The 22,774-nt window shown below is 40.6% G+C and overlaps 1 protein-coding gene across 2 annotated transcripts in view; it reads left to right on the top strand.

Annotated features, from left to right (window-relative positions):
* ZSWIM5 (zinc finger SWIM-type containing 5) overlaps positions 1-22,774 on the top strand; it is a 176,673-nt gene that overhangs the window by 146,431 nt on the left and 7,468 nt on the right. For both annotated transcript variants that reach the window (XM_012434494.3, XM_012434495.2), the window contains exons 6-11: positions 3,562-3,738; positions 6,486-6,632; positions 7,646-7,783; positions 10,404-10,664; positions 10,870-11,005; positions 12,205-12,362. In XM_012434494.3, coding sequence (XP_012289917.2) covers positions 3,562-3,738; positions 6,486-6,632; positions 7,646-7,783; positions 10,404-10,664; positions 10,870-11,005; positions 12,205-12,362 — 1,017 coding nt within the window. The remainder of the gene's footprint in view (positions 1-3,561; positions 3,739-6,485; positions 6,633-7,645; positions 7,784-10,403; positions 10,665-10,869; positions 11,006-12,204; positions 12,363-22,774) is intronic.

The following is a 22,774-nucleotide window of genomic DNA, read 5'->3' as shown; positions in this document are numbered from 1 at the left end:
GTTCTTAGTCTCCCTTGAATTCATTCCAAGACAGGCTTTCAATCCCTACCGCTACTGAAACGACTCTTGTACTGTTTACTAATGCTAACTGTTGCTAAATCTAGTAGTTGTTCTCAGTCATAACCTTACTTGACCTGTCAGCAATATTTGACACATTAGTCACTCTCTTTTTGAAACTTGTCATTTGATTTTTCCAAGAAACCACTCTCTCGGGTCTCCTTATTTCATTGACCCTTCCTTCTAAGTCTCTCTACTGTCTCTTCCCCACTTCCCAACCTAAAATGCCATAGTGCCCAGGGATCTGTCATCAGACCACCTCTCTATACTTCTTTGTCGATTGCATCATTTTAGTAATCATCTATATACTGACAACTTCCAAATATATACATCTCTTGCCCAGACCTTTCCTCTCAACTTCAGACATGTATATTCAACTGCCTTTTTGTTATTTCCATTTATCTGTTAACAGGCATCTCAGTAGAATTTCTTACCCCTCAAGCCCCACCCAAACCTGCTCCTCTTACAGTCTTCCTATTTCCATATATGGCAACTCCCTTAAAAACCTTGGAGTCGGCCGGGCACGGTGGCTCATGCCTGTAATCCCAGCACTTTGGGATGCTGAGGTGGGCGGATCACAAGGTCAAGAGATCGAGACCATCCTGACCAACACGGCGAAACCCCGTCTCTACTAAAAATACAAAAAAAAAATTATCCAGGTGTGGTGGCACGCGCCTGTGGTCCCAGCTACTCGGGAGGCTGAGACGGAAAAATCGCTTGAACCCAGGAGGTGGAGGTTGCAATGAGCCAAGATTGCGCAACTGCACTCCAGCCTTATGACAGAGCAAGACTCTGTCTCAAAAAAAAAAAAAAAAAAAAACCTTGGAGTCATTCTTGATTCTTTACTCTCTCTCACCCCAGCTCTAATCCATGAGCAAATTCAGTATATTGCCTTTATCTTTGGAATATATCCAGAATCCGAAGGGCCAGTGGCGCAATGGATAACGCGTCTGACTACGGATCAGAAGATTCTAGGAATATATCCAGAATCCAACTACTGCTCATCATCTCCACTCCTTCTTTCTCTGACCAGCTACCATCATCTCTCACAGATTATTGTAGTGGCCACCTGACTGCTCCCCCTTCTTCTGCCCTTCCACCTTATAATCTTTTCTCAATATTGCTGCCAGAGTTAACCTTTTTGTATGCAAGTCCCATTGTATACCTTCACAGCTCAAAGCTCTTAGTGGCCTCCCATCGTTCTCAAAAACATAAAGCCATCTTTCTCTCATGGCCTACATGGCCCTCCATGATCTGGTTCTCTACTATGTCTCTGACCTCATCTTCTATGATCTTCCTGCTTGCTTATTCCTTCCAACTATACTGGTCTCCTCAACTGTCCTCAAACACTACAAATATACTTCTGCCTCAGGACTTAGTACTTGCTCTTCCTTTTTCCTGGAGACCATTCTCTATGTATGAATAAAACAATAACCTCCTGCCTAACACCAGCTTGCTTTTCTTCCTAACTCTGCTTTAGACTTTTTTGTAGCATTCATAACTATATGATATATCTGATATACTATATATTTACCTAAGTGTCTCTCCCCAGTTGATTGTAGAGTCCATAAAGACAAGGACTTTGTATGTCCTAAGCGCTAAGAACAGTAGCTACTGTATAGTAGGCGGTAATTATTTGCTGATTTAATGAATTTTAAAACATATTAGGAGCCCAGTGCCCACGGTGGGTTCTCAGTTCAGCAGGAGAGGAGCTTAGATTCCAGCCAGTAGAAGAGTCAGTGTGCTTCCACTGAGGGACAACATGAAAGAGAAGCAATTTCAGTAAATACTGTCAGTGCTACTCTAATAATAATATCCTTCAGTCATCTGAGCCTATACCCACTGGGATATATTAAATTCTAAAGAGATGACCAGATTGCAAGGACTTTTCCTGAATGGTTGAATATGTTAGGTTCTTTCATATTCAGTATGAATTCTCTGACATTCCCTCATAATTTTTTTTGTACAGAATCAGTAGGTACACACCTCATTTGGGCATCTCTGAAAATGTCCGTATAATAAAGTACTTCAGTTCTTGATCCCAAACTAGTTTATATTGCTATTAATCTGGCAAAGCATCAGTTAAATGATTCCTTCATGGTTTCTTATTACCTTAAATACCATTTCCATAATCCTCCGTAAGTCTATGGTTTATGGCAAGATATCTTCCATTTGGTCCTCCTACATATCACTTAAGAGTTGAGCCTACTTTTTTGTCTGCAGTTTTGGTTTCCCTGCAGCCCTTTTCCTGAAGAGAGATGGCATGGTAAGACTCCAGTGAGAAAACAAGTTTGTCTTTTATTAGCATCAGTTTTTTCTTTCTCTTTTTTCTAAGGCACGATCTTGTTTTGTTACCCAGGCTGGAGAGCAGTGGTACAATCTTGGCTCACTGTGACCTCAGCCTCCTGGGCTCAAGTGATTCTCCTGCCTCAGCCTCTCTGAATAGCTGGGACTATAGGCCCATGTCATCATACCCAGCTAATTTTTATATTTTTTGTAGAGACGGGGTTTTACCACATTTCCCAGGCCAGTCTCAAACTCCTGGACTCAAGCAATCCACCAGCCTCAACCTCCCAAAGTGCTGGGATTACAGGTGTGAGCCACCACACATGGCCTCATCAGTTTTTTCTTACTGGGGAACAAGACTGTAAGCTTGCAGATATCAGTGTAATAAAGTATCTGAATATACAGAACTTCAGCTCTTTCTTTTTTATTTTTTTTTGAGGTGGGATCTTGCTCCGTCACCCAGGCTGGAGTCTTGGCTCACTGCAACCTCTACCTCCTGAGCTCAAAGGATTCTCCTGCCTCAGCCTCCTAAGTATCTAGAACTACAGGCATGTGCCACCATGCCTGGCTAATTTTTTAATTTTTTGATTTCTTGTAGAGATAGTATCTTGCTATGTTACCCAGGCTGGTCTTGAACTCCTGGCCTCAAGTGATCCTCCCACCTTAGCCTCCCAAAGTTCTGGGATTATAGGCAGGAGTCATTATAGCTTCAGCTGTATTTCAACTCTTAATATGAATTTCATGAAAGTCCTTGGTCTGATAAGAGTCATGATATAAATGAAACAAGTTATAGATTGGCTAAGGAAATTACCTGACTTCTTCTCTCTACCTTTGACCTCTGTAGAAGCAGTTTCTATCTTCATGATTGAGCGGCTAAGCACTACTCCTCCTCTTCTATTTCATTTAGCTTCTGGGTCTTAGGAGAAATTAGTCTTCTGTAGAAGGAGGAAGGCAGCCATAGATCTCTGTGGGAAGGTTATTTCTATAGAGAGCACACATACTAAAAGCTTATCTAAGAAGCAGGAACACAGTAGATACTCAGAGAGATTGCAAGTGGCTGCTCTCATTGCCCTTCCACCTTATAATCTATTCTCAATAGTGCTGCCAGAATTATTCTTTTAAAATACTATTCAGCCAACCTTCCACACTGAAGAAGACCCAGGGCTTAAAACTTCACATTGCCTGTCGCTGTACTGCTGCATGTTCTTCTTTCTCCAGACTCCTTATCCAGACCAAGACGAACGGTATTCACTAGAGCCATTGAGGGCCGTGAATTACATTGGCAGGACAGCCACCTACAGCGAATAATCAGCAGTGATGTTTATACAGCGCCTGCCTGCCAGCGAGAAAGTGAAAGACTACTCTTTAATTCCCAAGGCCAGCCACTGTGGCTTGGTAAGTGTAGCCCTCCTCTAAGAATTTTAGAGCCCACCCTCAATTCATGCCAGGCCCAAATGAGCCATCTTCATAAGTACCTGCAACTCAAACTACAATTTGGACAGTTTCCACACAGATCTTTTGGGGCCTTTATTAGGGATATTTATGTGAAGCCTAAGCCATTTGCATGTATACTCAGTTGTGATACAGTAACCTCAAATAGGAATTTACATCCTGCCCTCTAAGCTTTGGGGAGTGAAAGGAGTTAATGCAGTTAGTACTAAAGGAGTACTAACAAAGCAATTAGGCATCAGTTCACAGCTTCCCTCAGTCAGTATTTACTGAGCAACATTATAGTCTACTCTGAAAGTATATGTTTTGCTAAAAAAGCACGAATTTGAAATTTAAATCTCCTATGCTAGTAAGTAGGACACAGTCTGCATTTGTCACCAAGCAGTCTTCCTTTTCTCCTCCCCACCTTCCTACCTTCCTCCATGATAACAAGATAGAGCTGTTTCATTGTGAGTTTAAACCCTCCTCTGAAATAGTTTCCTGGCTTTCCCTCAATCAACCTGTCCCTGACTTTATGACAGGATACCCATTTCAAAAGAGACATTCTTTTTTAAAATACTCATTTTCTGAGTCTTACAGCAATGACATACATTTTCATTGTCTTTTCCCAATTCCCTACCTTCATCTCTCACACCATATTTTTGTCTTTCTCAAGATTTTGCTGAATCTAGATATGTCCCTGTCTTTCTCTTGAAAGCCATGGCCAGATACATTAAGTCATCACCTGAAGTTCCCTCTGATCATCTTTCTTCTTCTGTGATCCAGCACTTCTAAAACATAAATCTAATAAACGTGAAAGAATATACACCTCATTAATAAAGATGCAAATTAAACTAACACTCAGCATCTTTTGATTGTCAAATGGTCAGGGGTTTTTAATTAAGATAATTAGTTTCTGGTGTGGGAGAGGTTGCATGGAGATAGGTACTCTCATTTACTACTTGTAGGAGTGTAAATGCTTAAGACCTTTCTGAAGGGTATTTCTTATCAAAAGCCTTAAAATACATTCATACCATGTGATCTAGGAGTTCTACATCTAGGAATTTATCCTGAGCCATAATTAACTAAGGAAATGCATATAGCTAAGGGTTTCATTACAGCATGGATAAAAATAAGGTACAGATGAGAAAAATTGAAAACCATATAAATGTCCAACAACAGAGGATTGATTAGCTCGATAGATATACATGTATTCAGCAGAATGATATGTAATCATTTTTAATGTTATAGATGTATATTTGATAACATGGAAAAATATTTATAATGTGTTATTAAGTGGAAAGGTCAGTTACAAAACAGTAAGTATAATACCATCCCATTTTTAGTAAAAACTTAATAGCCTGGGTGCGGTGGCTCATGCCTGTAATCCCAGCACTTTGAGAGGCTGAGGTGGGTGGATCATCTGAGGTCAGGAGTTTGAGACCACCCTGGCCAACATGGTGAAACCCTGTCTCTACTAAAAATACAAAAATTATCCAGGTGTGTTGGCACAAATCTGTAATCCCAGCTACTCAGGAGGCTGAGGCAGGAGAATCACTTGACCGGGGAGGTGGAGGTTGCAGTGAGCCGAGATCACACCACTGTACTCTAGTGTGGGCAACAGAATGAGACTCCATCTCAAAAAAAGAAAAAAAAAACTTAATAGAAAAGTGCAAGTAAATATACATGACACTGGAAAGAGTGGTTATTTCTGATTTTCAGTTTATATTTCTTTATATGTATTTTCAAATTTTCCATAATGACTTCTATAATTTTTAATTTTATCTTTAAAAAAGTACAAAATAAACCATAAAGCTTGCTGTAATTACTCACCTATTTGTAAGTCTTTAGTTTGGTAGTCTTCCATTAACCTTAAGGTAAATTCAGACTCCACAGAATGGCATTCAAAGCTCTTTACATTCCAGACTACCTTTTCCAGGCTGTCTTAAGCCACATAGTGTAATTCTAACTACATGGAACTATTTGCAATACTCTGAAGATGGATTCTATTAACATATCAAATAATTTTTATGCTTTTACTATATGCCCTTGCTTATGTTTCCTTTGTCAGGAATATCTTTTCCTGTTTGTCTACCTATTTGAAATCTTACTTGTCCTTCAAAGCACAGCTCAGATATTATTTTCTCTCTGTATGTATTTCTATCATGTTACTTCTTTTTAGCTGCTTTATAATTATGTTTATGTATCATTTGTGAGCTCTTTGAGGGCAATGACCATTTCTTATTCTTCTTTGTACTTCTTTTTTTTTTTTATGAGATCCTAATATGGGTTGTCACCAACATTCTTTGTACTTTTTTTGCCCAGCATACTCTCTGGCATATAATAGATTTTCAGGAAATGTATGATTAATTAAATGAATGAGACTTTCTCCATTATGCAGTTAGTTGCTACCTCCAGTGAGTTCCCATAGTATAATATATGTTCACAAAGAGAAACTACATTTTATTATCCTACTTGTGTATCCTTTTCTACATCATACACCACACTGAAGCTGCAAGGTAGCTCTTTCAAGATATCACCTGTGATTTATTCAACTTTTTATATCTTTAAAGATAAAGACACAGTTCCTAGTATACAGTAAGTGTCAGGTTGAATTTGAGGAATTGGACTGAACACAAACCCTCTTTGTCAGGCATAAATGTTCCTGATTTGAAATTTTAACTTGACCAAAATATTTTCTTCTTATTTGGTAGAGCATGTGCCTACAGCCTGTGCTCGGGTTGATGCCCTACGTTCTCATGGTTATCCAAAAGAGGCCCTCAGACTCACAGTGGCCATTATTAATACTCTGAGGTTGCAGCAGCAGCGGCAACTGGAAATCTACAAGCATCAGAAGAAAGGTATAGTAATTAGGAGCCATCTAACCCCTTTAGGCCCAAAGCTGATGAGAATCCTTAGGGGATACAAGGCCCAGAGGAGCTAGGGAATTCCAGGTCATTCTCCCTGCTGTGTGGAATGCCTCACTTTATCTCTATGAATCTCAGTTTTCTCATCTGTTAATTTGGGAATAAAACCTGTCAGCCTCCCTGATAAGGCAGTTGGAAGGCTCATTAAGATCTGGTATGACAAGACCTTTTTTAAACTGTAAGGCTGTGGACAAGTGTGGTGACTCACACCTACAGTCCCAGCACTTTTGGAGGCCGAGGTAGGAGGATTGCTTGAGGCCAGGAGTTTGAGACCAGCCTGGGCAACATAGTGAGACCCTGTCTTTACAGAAATAAAATAAAATATGCCAGGCACAGTGGCTCACGCCCTGTAATCCCAACACTTTGGGAGGCTGAGGCAGGCGGATCACTTGAGGCCAATAATTCAAGACCAGCCTGGCCAACATGGCAAAACCCCATTGCTACCAAAAATACAAAAATTAGCCAGGCATGGTGGCGCATGCCTGTAGTCCCAGCTACTCTAGAGGCTGAGGCATGAGAATCATTTGAACACAGGAGGTAGAGGTTGCAATGAGCCAAGATCACACCACTGCACTCCAGCCTAGGCACTAGAGCAAGACTCCATCTCAAAAAAAAAAAAATTAAAAATTAAACAAAATTAGCAGGGCATTGTGGCATGTGCCTGTAGTCCCAGCTATTCAGAAGACTGAGGTGTCTCTTAAAACAAAAACTTGTAAAGCTGTATTCACGTATACACTACCAGCAGGCAACCCAAATGTGGACCACGCAACCTTATAGTTGGCTGGTATGTTTGTGGCCAGCCCTGTCAACCCAAGGCAAGACAATAGAGAAGCTTTTATTTGACTCTCAGGGTCAAGGCTGGAAAGAGACTGATAAGAAAACCCAGGCAGGGACAGACAGCAGTGTGTCTCTGTCACTCTCTAAAATTTTAACCTGCTTGTTTTCAGAACTATTGGAGAGAGGAACCACAACCATCACAAACCTGGAGGGCTGGGTGGGCCACCCTCTGGATCCCATTGGCTGCCTGTTTCTCACTTTGACTGAGGCCTGCCGCCTGAATGATGATGGCTATCTGGAGATGTCAGGTACAGGGGACAGCCTGAGGCAAGCCAAGACTTCCCTTGTTGGCTAGAATGGTGGCTCACACCTGTAATCCTAGTATTTTGGGAGGCCAAGGTGGGTGGATTACTTGAGTTCAGGAATTCAAGACCAGCCTGGGCAACATGGCAAAACCCTGTCTCTACAAAATATTAGCTGGGCATAGTAGCACTTGCCTATAGTCCCAGCTACTTGGGGAGCTGAGGCAGTAGGATCACTTGAGCCCAGGAGATCGAGGCTGCAGTGAGCCAAGATCACGCCACTGCACTGCAATCTGGGTAACAAAGTGAGACACTGTTTCATTAAAAAAAAAAAAAAAAGACTTCCCTTGTCAGCCCATTCCTCCCTTCCAGACTCTGTTCTACCTCCTTTTGAAGTTTTCTTTCCCCATCTTGTCCAAACTAGAGCACCCTGAGAGGTTTCTTCATACTTGCCCATTTCCCACCTTCCTTTCCTACCTTGTCGTCTGGCCTTGTCCTGATTGCACATTTTACCTTGCCAGCCTTCCTTCTCCTTTCATTTCCTTATCATAAATGCCTAAAGAATGTAGTCCAAGAAGAATAACAAGGTATAGAGAAGTTTCAGCAGTCAGAGGCAAGAACCTAGAGCTGTCTAAAAGTGAGAAAGAACTTCCCATCAAGAATGTGTGTATCCCTTGCAATTGCATAATAATATTTTCTGGTTTCCTTTGAACGTCCTTCCACATGATGGTTTTGTACCAATTTTACAAATAATAAATAGAGGGGAATAATTTAATAGTCTCAAGACTCTATTAGAGTAGCCAAGAATAGATAAGAGACAAAATTGATTCTTTTCTCTTTTATGCCTTCACTTACTGTATATATATATCTACTATAGTATTTAGCATACTACATTACAATTTATTTACAAATAGGTCTCTCTTACTACACTGTCAGCTACTTGAAAGCAGAAATTATGACTTCTTTATCTTTGTGTTCCTAGCATTTAGTGCAGGACCTGACATTTAATAATCTTCCATAAATACTCGATGGATGACGGAGAAAAGAAAAGAACCCAAGACTCTGACTTTTAAACCTTGCTTACTTCCTGAAATTGTGCACCTAGTGTTGGAGCATATGACATAATAATAACATAAAGGTTGCAAATGTTACAAAAGTAAGAGTTTAACTGTGTGGATTCAGATTTCTGTGCGCAGAGGTATAAGGGATGGCCCCAAGCCAAGTGAGGGCTGCTCCTTATCTTCCTTCTGATCCCTTGCAAAGGGAATCATCATCTTTGGTTTGTTTCATCTGTACAGTGACATTTACATCTTGGAAACCTGAGTTTATACTTGGGTTTATTCATTTACCACTAACACATAGCAATACCTAGAACAACAAGATGGTCTAATCCCTTTAAGGTGCTCACATTCTATGAAAGAGACAGACATAAAAATAGACAATTGTGGCATTACATAATGTGCTAGCACAAGATAAGATTTTATACTTCCCCAACTGGTTCAGCCAGTTTATATATTAAGAAGGAGGTGGGCTGGGCATGGTGGCTCAGGCCTGTAATCCAGCACTTTGGGAGGCCAAGGCAGGCACATCACCTGAGCTCAGGAATTAGAGACCAGCCTGGCCAACATGGTGAAACCCCATTTCTACTAAAAATATAAAAATTAGTTGGATGTGGTGGTGCGTGCCTGTAATCCCAGCTACCCAGGAGGCTGAGGCAGGAGAATTGCTTGAACCTGGAAGGCAGACGTTGCAGTGAGCCACGATTGTGCCACTGCACTCCAACCTGGGAGACAGAGGGAGACTTTATCTCAAAAGGAGGTGGGGCTGGGCATGGTGGCTTATGCCTATAATCTCAGCATTTTGGGAGGCCGAGGTGGGAGAATCACTTGAGCCCAGGAGTTCGAGACCAGCCTGGGCAGCATAATGAGACCCTATCTCTACAAAAAAAAAAATTAAAAAATCATTTGGGCATGGTGGCATGTGCCTGTAGTCCCAGCTACTCAGGAGGCTGATGAAGGAGGGTCGCTTGAGCCCAAGAGGTTGAGGCTGCATCAGTGAGCCATGATTGTACCACCACACTCTAGCCTAGGCAACAGAGCAAGACTCTGTCTCCAAAAAAATAAAAAAAGAAAGAAGTATGAATCTTTGTGGCTCTGTGTAACCTTTTTTTCAGTATATTTTCCTTACTATTCTGGAGTTCTGATTCAGCTTCCCTGTGATAACTGTTGACCAAGCTATACCCCAAAGGTGGGAGGGAAAGACAGAAGATTAGGCAGGGCACAGTGGCTCACACCTGTAATCCCAGCACTTTGGGAGGCTGAAGTAGGAAGATCACCTGAGGTGAGGAGTTAGAGTCCAGCCTGGCCAACATGGTGAAACCCCACCTCTACTAAAAATACAAAAATTACACAGATGTGGTGACATGCACCTGTAATCTCAGCTACTCAGGAGGCTGAAGCAGGAGAATTGCTTGAACCCGGGAGGCAGAGGCTGCAGTGAGCCAAGATCGCGCCACTGCACTCCAGCCTGGAAGACAGAGCAAGACTCTGTCTCAAAAAAAAAAAAAAAAAAAAAAGGGAAGACTACCAAGCCTAACCTAAAGAATTTGGTGCCCTGTTGCCCCCAGATATGAATGAAAGCAGACCCCCTGTGTACCAGCATGTACCTGTGGCTGCAGGCTCCCCAAACAGCAGTGAGTCCTACCTGTCATTGGCCCTGGAAGTTGCATTGATGGGCCTGGGTCAACAGAGGGTAATGCCTGAAGGTCTCTACGCGCAGGACAAGGTGTGCCGTAATGAGGAGCAGCTCCTGAGCCAACTTCAAGAGCTGCACCTGGACGATGAGCTAGTGCAAACATTGCAAAAACAGTGCATCTTACTGCTGGAAGGTAAGTAGAAAAGAGTCTCTTAGTGTCTTTGGCCTGTGACCCTGAGCTCCCTTCTCCAAAATAGTATAAATACAGGAACATTTATAACATTAAAATGTAATGAAGTTTCCCATGGTTAGCAAACGTGCATGAGATCTGGGGCACAAGACCAGGCTGGCAAATGGAAGCATACAGATAAATAACTGGCTGGCTTATCTTCCTCCAGGGGGCCCTTTCAGCGGTCTGGGAGAAGTCATCCACCGAGAGAGTGTTCCCATGCATACCTTTGCCAAGTATTTGTTCTCAGCTCTGCTGCCTCATGACCCAGACCTGTCCTATAAATTAGCCTTACGTGCCATGAGGTGGGTAGCCCTTTCCCAGTCCAGTTGCCTCCACCAAAGCAGAAGGATCCAATGTTCTTTTTCTTTGCTTAATTTCACTTTCTTCTCTTTTCCTCTTTGTCATTCTGTTGGACCTGCTACCAAGGATATTTTTAAACGGCTCAGATTTTTTTATATGATCTAGGATTCGTATCTGGATTCCTTGTTGGTGACTTGGTTCCCTGGCAGTACTCATGGTTGATTGTCTGAGGAAGCTTCTGAGATGTTAATAAATAAAGAGCACTTAAGACCTGAATCTTCCTGTTCAGTGGTCAGTCTGGCAAGCTGAGAAGGGGTCTGGGCCCCTTCAGCTGAATCAAGGTTCCCAGGCACAGGTCCCCAGAAGAAGCTGGGTGAAGTAGAGATAAATATATTTACCCAAGACTTGAGAACAAGAGCTATGGCATCTTGTTTCCAAGCTAATATAGGATCCTTGGTTTAGGCAGTTAAACCTCTGAGATATGGCAGACTACACAGAGGAAGAATTTTAGTCAGACTCTAAGGCTGGGAGAATACCTTAGCTAAAACAAGGAATTCTTTGGCATGTATTTCTTATACTTTTAGAAATAACCAGGCTGGGTGCAGTGGCTCATGCCTGTAATCCTAGCACTTTCGGAGGCCAAGGCAGGTAGACTACTTGAGCCCAGGAATTTGAGACCAGCCTGGGCACCATGGTGAAACTCCATTTCTACAAAAACAAAAACTACAAAAATTAGCCAGGCATGGTAATGCAAACCTGAAGTCCCAGCTACTCAAAGGCTAAGGTGGGAGGATTCCTTAAGCCCAGGAAGTCAGGGCTGCAGTGAGCTGTGATTGTGCTACTACACTCCAGCCCGTGTGACAGAGAGAGACTCTGTCTCAAAAATAAATAAAATAACCCTATGATTCTTTTTTAAAATTTATTAACTTTTCTCTCTTTTTATAATATATACTACTCAACCTGATAGCTCTTGAACTGCCTTTCAAATCCATTTGTAGTGGAGACTATTCAGCTTGAGTTCTCTTAAATACCCAGGCACTCACCTCATACAGTGTATGGTACCATAGGTTTAAAACCTTCAAAGCTCTTAGCTAATCCTTTCCTTTCCCCAGTTCCTCCCCAGCAAAAAGTAAGCTTCTCTAAGGTGGCTCAGAAGCCCAGGGTCTGGATGATGGCTGATGATTCTTCCTGGGTCTTCCAGGTTACCTGTTTTAGAAAACTCAGCTTCTGCAGGCGACACATCCCACCCTCACCATATGGTGTCTGTGGTGCCCAGCCGTTATCCTCGCTGGTTCACGCTTGGACACTTGGAATCACAGCAGTGTGAACTGGCCTCCACCATGCTGACTGCTGCCAAAGGTGAGCATAGATAGACCTTAAGTTCCAGCATCACCCCTCTGCCTGCCCAACCATGGCCTGTCAAAGGCTTGGCCTGGAGTCTCCTGAGGAAGAGAAGCTCCTTGACCATTTAGAGTGATTGTGATCCTCACTTTGATTGCTGCCATTAGAGCACCTGGATCCATGCCAAAACTTTACCCTAGTTACTAATTATAGGATCCTGAATATGTAAAATTAAATGATCTTTAAGTTACTTCTAAATCTAACCTTCTGTTTGATAAAGTCACTTCACCTTTCTAAGCCTCAGTTTCAAATCTGTAAAATGGGGATCATTGTCAATGACCTGTCAGCCTCCCAGGGCCACTGGAATATCTAATGAAGTGATGACTAAGATAGAGCTATACTCCTTACAAATACAAGAGTTTGTGATTCTTTTTCAGTGCCCTGGTAAAAGATAGGCAGTCCAAAATGACTCTAGGCCTTTAAGCTCATACATCCTGTTAGCTATGCAGGTTTCACCACAAAGTAAACCCCTATGTAAGAAGGAACTATGATAAAATACTAGCCACCATGAGCTCCTGAGTATTTTGGACCAGGAAACTACAAGGATTTTGAAGGTTTTTTAAATTAAAAATAATTTTATGTGGTATCTTCTTAATGTCCCCCCAAAAATACATGCTCATTACAGAAAAGATAAAAGTTACATATAAATCAATATAAAAATGATCAGCAAACAAATATAAAAGTAGAACAAAGGATATGATCAGACAGTTCACAGAAAAGGAAATACAAATGACTTTTAGACAACTAAATTGCCTGGTATCACATTAGAAATACAAATTAAAATTACCCTGAGATAACATTTTTTACTGATCTTATTGGCAAAAATGAAAAAATTTGATAATGAGCATTCATGTGAGGAGTGCCAAATCGGGAGTCGTGGTAGCCTGCATGGAGTGTCAGATTCCAAGCTGGATAAGGAGGAGGACTTCAGATACAAGGAACTCAATGAACCACAAGCATAATAAACATGAAGAAAACTATACCAAGGCACATCATAACCAAAATGCTTAAAACCAATAATAAAAGAGAAAACCTTACTTAAAAGCAATCAGAGTAAAAAAGATGCATTATAGACAAAGGACAGACAAAAGACAAAAAACAAGTATGAGAACTGATTTCACATTAGAAACAATGTAAGCCAGAAAACAGTGGGGAAAAAAAAATCCCTTAAAGTACTTAACAAAAAAATTATCAGGCCAGGCATGGTGGTTCATGCCTGTAATCCCAGCACTGTGAGAGGCCCAGGTGGCTGGATCACCTGAGGTCAGGAGTTCAAGACCAGCTTGGCCAACATGGTGAAACCCCATCGCTACTAAAAATACAAAAATTAGCTGGGCATGGTAGTACACACCTGTAGTCCCAGCTACTCAGGAGGCTAAGGCATGAGAATCACTTGAACCTGGGAGGCGGAGGTTGTGGTGAGCCAAGATTGCGCCACTGCACTCCTGCCTGGGTGACCAAGTAAGACTCTGTCTCAAAAAAACTCAAAAACTGTCAAACTGGAATTTTATGCCAATGAAAATATATTTCAAAAACAAAGATGAGGCAGGTGTAGTGGCTCACATCTGTAATCCCAGCACTTTAGGAGACCAAGGCAGAAGGATCACTTGAGACAAGGAGTTTGAGACTAGCCTGGGCAACATAGCAAGACCCCATCTTTATAAAAATTTTAAAAATTAGCCAGTTGTACTGGCAAGCACCTGTAGTCCCAGATACTCAGGAGCCTAAGGTGGAAGGATTGCTTGAGCCTAGGAGTTAAAGACTGCAGTAGGCTACCATCATGATACTGTACTCCAACCTGGGTGACAGAGAAGACTCTGACTCTTAAAAAGAGAGAGAGAGAGAGAGAGAGATGAACTAAAAATATTTTTCAGACAACCACAGTACAATTAGAAATCAATAATAAAAAGATACTTAGAAAATATCTTAAGTTTTTAAAAATTAAACCACATACCTGTATATTACTCATGGACCAAAGGAAAAAAAAATCACAAGAAAATTAGAAAATGTTTTGACTAATTGAAAATTAAAATGAAAACACAAGTCAAAATTTGTGAAATGTAGCTATTATAAATGAAAAAGGCTTCAAATCAGTGATCTTAGATTTCAGAAAAAGAAAACCCAAGGTAAGCATAAGAAAGGAAATAATAAAGGTCAGAGCAGACAGGTGCAGTGGGTCATGCCTGTAATCCCAGCACTTTGGGAGGCCAAGTAAGGTAGATCAGTTGAAGCCAGGAGTTTAATATCAGCCTGGCCAACATGACAAAACTCTATCTCTAATAAAAACAAACAAAAAATTAACTGGGCATGGTGGCACAAGCCTATAATCCCAGCTACTCGGGAGGTTGAGGTATGAAAATCATCTGAACACAGGAGATGGAGGCTATGGTGAGCCAAGATCACACCACTGCACTCCAGCCTGGCCAACAGAGTAAGACTCCGTCTCTAAATAAATAAGTAAATAAATAAAATTTTAAAAATCAATGAAATAGAGAATAATCAATGAAACCAAAAGCTGATTCTTTGAAAAAATCAATTAAGGCCAGGTGCGGTGGCTCACGCCTGTAATCCCAGCACCTTGGGAGGCCAAGGCAGGCAGATTGCTTGAGGTCAGGAGTTCAAGACCAGGCTGGCCAACATGGTGAAACCCCATCTCGACAAAAAAATACAAAAATCAGGTTGGGTGCAGTGGCTTACACCTGTAATCCCAGCACTTTGGGAGGCCGAGATGGGCAGATCACAAGGTCAAGAGATCGAGACCATTCTGGCCAACATGGTAAAACCCCATCTCTACTAAAAAATACAAAAATTAGCTGGGCATGGTAATACATGCCTAGAGTCCCAGCTATTCAGGAGGCTGAGGCAGGAGAATCACTTCAACTCGGGAGGTGGAGATTGCAGTGAGCTGAGATGGTGCCACTGCACTCCATCCTGGCAACAGAGCCAGACTCTGTCTCAAAAAAATAAATTAGCCTCACATGGTGTCAGGTGCCTGTAATCCCAGCTACTCAGGAGGCTGAGGCAGGGAGAATTGCTTGAACCCAGGAATCAGAAGTTGCAGTGAGCCGAGATCACACCATTGCACTCCAGCCTGGGCGACAGAGCATGACTCTATCTCAAAAAAAGAAAAGAAAAGATGAAATTGAAATCCCTGTCTAGACTGATCAAAAAAAAAGGAGATAAAAGGCAGAAATGACTGATATCAGGAATGAGGAAGGTGACATCACTACAGATTCTAAAGACATCAAAATGGTAATAGGAGAATATTACAAACAGTTTTATGCCAGTAAATTCAATAACACAGATAAAATGGACTAACTCCTTCAAAAACAAAATTATCAAAGCTCACTTAAGAATAAATAAAGCCAGGGCTGGGCACAGTGGCTCATGCCTGTAATCCCAGCACTTTGGGTGGCCAACGCAGGCGGGTCACCTGAAGTTAGGAGTTCAAGACCAGCCTAACCAACATGGCAAAACCCTGTCTCTACTAAAAATGCAAAACTGAGTTGGGCACGGTGGCATGCGCCTATAGTCCCAGCTACTCAGGAGGCTAAAGCAAGAGGATTGCTTGAGCCCAGGAGTTGGAGGTTACAGTGAGTTATCATCATGCCACTGTCTGGGTGAGAAAGTGAGACCCTGTCTCTAAAAAAATAAATAAATATATAAATACTAGGTAGGTAGAAAAAAAATGAACCGGCTATATACCAAAAAGAATTGCAAGCAGGGACTAAAAGATAGTTGTACAACAGTGTTTATAGAAACATTCTTTTTTTTTCTTTTTTTAATTCATTTTTTTAACCTTAAACTCATCCAAGACTGAAGAAACATTATTCATAATAGCCAAATCATCAACAGATGAATGGATAAATAAAATGCGGTATATATATATGTGTGTGTGTGTATATATATATATATATATATGAATATTATTCAGCCATAAAAGGAATGAAAGTCTAATACATACTACAACATGAGTGAACCTTGAGAACATGCTAAGTGAAATAAGCTAGACACAAAGGATAAATATTGCATGATTTGACTTATGTGAGATACCTACAATAGCTGCAGTCAGGAAATATCAATGGATTCAAAGCTAGTGCATGAACATTTGAAGAACAGGATATTCATATAGTCTCAAGGTATCTCTTCACAAAATACTTACCAATCATAAAGGAAAAATGTGTAACTTTAGAGAAACTGGCCAACACCACTTTAATCAACTGACCACAGTTAATATCATCAGAAATGGATGAAGTCAAAAACATAGATTACCTGATAGGAAACAGTAAGAACTCAGCATTACTTCTGTGACATTATAGCCAAAAGTGCAAATATATATCTAATAAGAAAACATCAAGAATACCAAAATTGAAGGACATACTACAAAATAACTAGTCTGCAAAAGTGTCAAAATCGTGAATATCAAGGGAAGATGAGGAAATTTTTCCAAATTGAAGAAGACTTAAAGACACATGACAAACTAAATGCAACACGTGAACTTGTATAAAATAATTTTTGCTATAAAAGACATTTTGGGGACAATTGGTGGAACTTGAATGTGGTCTGTGGTAGATGGTAGGAATATATCTGTTAATTTGCTGCTTTTGATGGTTGTCTTGCGGGTATGTAGAAGAGTGTCTTTGTAGGAAATACATACTACAATAGTCTGGAGTGATGGGGCATCAAGTCACTTACTTTCAAATGGTTCAGATAGAAGAAAAAAAAACCCTCTGTTCTATTCTTCAAAGTTTTCCGTAAGTAAAATTCTGAATAAAAGGATTTTTAAATTAAATTTTATTTTATTTTATTTTATTTATTTTTTTTGAGACGGAGTTTCACTCTTGTTACCCAGGCTGGAGTGCAATGGCACGATCTCGGCTCACCGCAACCTCCGTCTCCTGGGTTCAGGCAATTCTCCTGCCTCAGCCTCCTGAGAAGCTGGGATTACAGGCACGTGCCACCATGCCCAGCTAATTTTTTGTATTAGTAGAGACGGGGTTTCACCATGTTGACCAGGATGGTCTCGATCTCTTGACCTCGTGATCCACCCGCCTCGGCCTCCCAAAGTGCTGGGATTACAGGCTAATTTTATTTTTTAATAGAGATAAGGTCTCACTATGTTACCCTGGTCTTGAACTTCTGGCCTCAAGTAATCCTCCCACCTTGGCCTCCCAAAGTGCTGGGACTACAGGTGTGAGCCACCACACCTAGTCAAGACAAATTATTATTATTATTATTTTGAGGCATGTCACCCAGGCTGAAGTGCAGTGGCACAATCTCAGCTCACTGCAACCTCCACCTCCTGGGTTCAAACGATTCTTCTGCCTCAGCCTCCCAAGGAGCTAGGATTACAGACACACACCACCATGCCCAATTAATTTTTGTATTCTTAGTAGAGATGGGGTTTCGCCATGTTGTCCAGGCTGGTCTCGAACTCCTGACCTCAAGTGATCCACTCACATTGGCCTCCCAAAGTGCTGGGATTACAGGCATGAGCCACTACACCCAGTTACTAAAGAAAATTTTTGTTAAAAAATTGTGTTGACAAAGGTGTGGAGAAACCTTTTTAAAACTCAACTATATGGTGTCTATAAGAAACCCACTTTAACTATAAAGACACAGAAGATTAAAAGTAGAGATGGAGGCCGGGCACGGTGGCTCATGCCTGTAATCCCAGCACTTTGAGAGGCCAAGGTGGGTGAATCATCTGAGGTTGGGAGTTCAAGACCAGCCTGACCAATGTGGAGAAACCGGGTCTCTACTGAAAATACAAAATTAGTCAAGCATGTTGGTTCATGCCTGCAATCCCAAGTACTTAAGAGCCTGAGGCAGGAGAATCACTTGAACCCAGGAGGCAGAGGTTGTGGTGAGCCGAGATCACGCCATTGCACTCCAGCCTGGGCAACAAGAATAAAACTCTGTCTCAAAAAAAAAAAAAGTAGAGATGGAATCAATAACCTAAATATATAAATGCTAAAGCCATAAAATTCTTATAAGAAAACATAGGAGTAAATCTTCATGACCTTGGGTAAGCCAATGGATTCTTAGCTATGACATCAAAAGCATGAGCAACCAAAAAATATATATACACACACACACATATATAGGAGAGAGAGATAAATTAGACTTCATCAAAATTGAAATCTTGTGTGCATCAAAGAGCATTATCAAGAAAGTGAAAAGAGCGGCCAAGCATGGTGGCTCAAGCCTGTAATCCCAGCACTTTGGGAAGCCAAGGTGGGCGGAGCACCCGAGGTCAGGAGTTCGAGACCAGCCCGGCTAACATGGTGAAACCCTGTCTCTACTAAAAATACAAAAAAATTAGCTGGGCATGGTGGTGCGTGCCTGTAATCCCAGCTACTCAGGAGGCTGAGGCAGGAGAATTGCCTGAACCCAGAAGGCAGAGGTTGCGGTGAGCCGAGATCGCGCCATTGCACTCCAGCCTGGGTAACAAGAGCAAAACTCTGTCTCAAAAAAAAAAAAAAAAAAAAAAAAAAAAAAAAAATATATATATATATATATATATATATATATATATATATATATAAATTAGCTGAGCATGGTGGCGCATGCCTATAGTCCCAGCTACTCCAGAGGCTGAGGCAGGAGAATCTCTTGAACCTGGAGACAGAGGTTGCAGTGAGCCAAGGTCATGCCACTGCACTCCAGCCTGGCACCTGGCGACGAAGCAAGACTGTCTCAAGAAAAAAAAAAAATGAACAAGTAGGATTTATTTCAGATATGTAAGTTGTCTCAACCCTTGAAAATCAATGAATGAAATCCATTAATTCCATTAATGGAATTTCTTCTTTCCACAGGCAAAGAAGAAAAATCATATCATCAGTAAATTCAGTAAAAGCATAACTGACACCCATTCATAATCTTAAAAAAAAAAAAAACTTAGCAAACTAGGAATAGAGAACTGCCCCAACTTGATAAAGAACTTCTATAAAAAACCTACGGTTGGGTGTGGTGGCTCACACCTGTAATCCTAGCACTTTGGGAGGCGAAGATGAGAGGAACACTTGAGCTTGGGAGTTCAAGACCAGCCTGGGCAACATAGCAAGACTTCATTGCTACTAAAAAGTAAAAAATAGCCAGTTGTGGTAGGCACACCCCTGTAGTTCCAGCTACTTGGGAGGCTGAGGCAGGAGGATCACTTGAACCTGGGAAGTCAAGGCTTCAGTGAACTGTGATTGTACTACTGCACTCCAGGCTGGGCAAAAGAGTGAGATCCTGTCTTAAAGATAAAAAATAAAAACCTACAACTAACTACTGTTATACTTAATGGTGAGAAACTAGATGCTTTCCCTTTAAGATCAGGAATAAGACAAGAATGTTCCCTCTTGCCACTTCTATTCAGCATCATACTAGAAGTTCCTAACTAATACAATAAGATAGGAAAAGGAAATAAATGATATACAAATGTTCCCTGACTGACAGGGTTATGTCCCAATAAACCCATCATAAGGTCAAAAATTCTTAAGTGAAATAATTGTAAGCCAGGAATTGTTTGTACATATTGAAAAGGAAGAAATAAAACTGTCTTTGTTCACAAATTACATGATCGACTATGTATGAATCTCAAAGGATCAGTTTTTTTTAAAAAAACTGGAACTAACAAGTAATTATAGCAAGTTTGCAGTGTATAAGATTAATATACAGAATTCAGGCTCATGCCTGTAATCCCAGCACTTTGAGAGGCCGAGGCAGGCGGATCACGAGGTCAAGAGATTGAGACCATCCTGGCCAACATAGTGAAACCCATCTCTACTAAAAAGTACAAAAATTAGCTGGGCATGGTGGCACGCACCTATAGTTCCAGGTACTCAGGAGTCTGAGGCAGGAGAATCACTTGAACCCAGGAGGCAGAAGTTGCAGTGAGCCAAGATCGCACCATTGCACTCCAGCCTGGCGACAGAGCGAGTCTCCATCTCAAAAAAAAATGTGTGTATGTGTATATATATATGTGTATGTGTGTGTGTGTATATATATATACACATATATATGTATACATATATATACACACACACACATATACATACACACGCAATTCAATTGCTTTCCTATATGCCAGCAAACAATTGGAGTTTGAAATTAAAATCACAGTACCATTTACATTTGCACCCCAAAAATGAAGTACTTAGGAATAAATCTAACAAAATATGTACAAGATCAATGTGAGGAAAACTGTAAAACTTGGATGAAAAAATCAAAGATGATCTAAATAAATAGAAAGAGTCCATGTTCATGGATAATAAGACTATATATTAGGAGGCCAGTTCTTCTCAACTTGGTCTATAGATTTAACACAATCCCAATCAAAATCCCAGCAATTTATTTTGTGCCTATCAACAAACTCTTTCTAAACTTTATATGGAAAAGCAAAAGATCTAGAATAGCCAACATGATACTGAAAAAGAACAAGTCAGAGGCCTGACACTACCCAATGGAAACACTTATTATAATATTAGAGCAATCAAGACATTGTGGTACTTTGAAAAAACTGACAAATAGATCAATGGAACAAAATTGAAAGCTCAGAAATAGACTCACACAAATATAGTCAACTAATACTGAGAAAAGAGTCAAAGATTGTCTTTTCAACAAATGGTGCTAGAACATCTGGACATTGACATGCAAAAAGAAATTAATATGGACACCTTAGACCTTTCACAAAAATTAACTCAAAATGGATCATAGACCTAAAGGTAAAACACAAAACTATAAAATTTCTAGAGGATGGCCAGGCACAGTGGCTCACACCTGTAATCCCAGCACTTTCGGAAGCCAAGGTGAGCAGATCATCTGAGGTCAGGAGCTTAAGACCAGCCTGGCCAACATGGTGAAATCCCATCTCTACTAAAAATACAAAAATTAGCTGGGCATGGTGTCACACACCTGTAATCCCAGCTACTTAGGAGGCTGAGGCAGGAGAATTGCTTGAGGCAGAAGTTGCAGTGAGCCGAGATCACACCATTGCACTTCAGCCTGGGCGACAGAGTAAGACTCTGTCTCAAAAAAAAAAAAATTCTAGGGGATAATCTAGGAGAAAATTTAGGTAATTTGTTACCAGGAATTAGCACTATAAATTTTATCTAAAAAAAAAAAAATTTAGGTAATTTGGGGTTTGACGAGTTTTTAGATACAACACTGAAAGCACAATCATGAAAGAAAAAAAATGAGTAGTTTGAATTCATTAAAATTCAGAACTTATACCCATGAAAAACTATAAAGAGGCCGGGCACAGTGGCTCATGCCTATAATCCCAGCACTTTGGGAAGTCGGGCGGATCACCTGAGGTCAGGAGTTTGAGACCAGCCTGGCCAACATGGTGAAACCCTGTGTCTACTAAAAATACAAAAAAAAAAAAAATAGCCAGGAGTGGTGGTGCATTCCTGTAGTCCCAGCTCCTCAGGAGACTGAGGAAGGAGAATCGCTCGAACTCAGGAGGCAGAGGTTGCAGTGAGTCAAGATCATACCATTGCACTCCAGCCTGGGTGACAAGACTGAGACTCCATCTCAAAAAAAAAAAAAAAAGAGAAAAAAAGAAAAACTGTAAAGAAAATAAAAATACAAGCAGACTGGGAGAAAATATTTGAAAAACATATCTGATAAAGGACATATCCCAAATATACAAAAAACTCTTAAAACTCAACAATAAGAAAACAACTCAATTTTAAAATGGGCTAAAGATTTGGAGAGACACCTCACCAAAGAAGATATACAGATAGCAAACAAGCATATGAAATAATGCTCAACATTATATGTCATTAGTCAATTACAAATTAAAACTACAGTGAGATATCATTATACAATACTAGGATGGCTAAAATCCAAAACACTGACAGCACCAAATGCTGGCAAGGATGTGGAACAACAGCAACTCTTATTCATTGCTGGTGGGAATGCAAAATGGTACAGCTACTTTAGAAGACAGTTTGGTCTTTTTTTTTTTTTAACAAAGCTCAACATAGTCTTACTGTATGACCTAGCAGTCATGCTCCTAGGTATTTACCCTATTTGAAAACATGTCTACACAAAAACCTGCACATGAATGTTTATAGCATCTTTATTTATAATTGCTCCAAACTGGAAGCAACCAAGGTGTTCTTCAAAAGGTGAATGGATAAACAAATTGTGGTATATCCAAAGAATTGATTATTATTTCTAAATAAAAAGACATGGCTTCTCAAGCCACACACACACACACACACACACACACACACACACACACACAAAAGACATGGAAATTTTGGTTGTTAACTCTGAGGGGAAGAAAAAAAAAGATATAGAGGAACCTTAAATATGTATTGCATATTCTAAGAAGCCAATCTGTGTTATCACACTGGTCTTTAAGTTAAAATAAA

Source organism: Aotus nancymaae, unplaced genomic scaffold, assembly GCF_030222135.1.
Source record: "Aotus nancymaae isolate 86718 unplaced genomic scaffold, 86718_ANA_hifiasm-v0.15.2.pri h1tg000007l, whole genome shotgun sequence".
Taxonomy (NCBI): Eukaryota; Metazoa; Chordata; class Mammalia; order Primates; family Aotidae; genus Aotus; species Aotus nancymaae.
The sequence above is the reverse complement of the archived record's forward strand: the minus strand, read 5'-3'. Positions and strand labels throughout refer to the sequence as shown.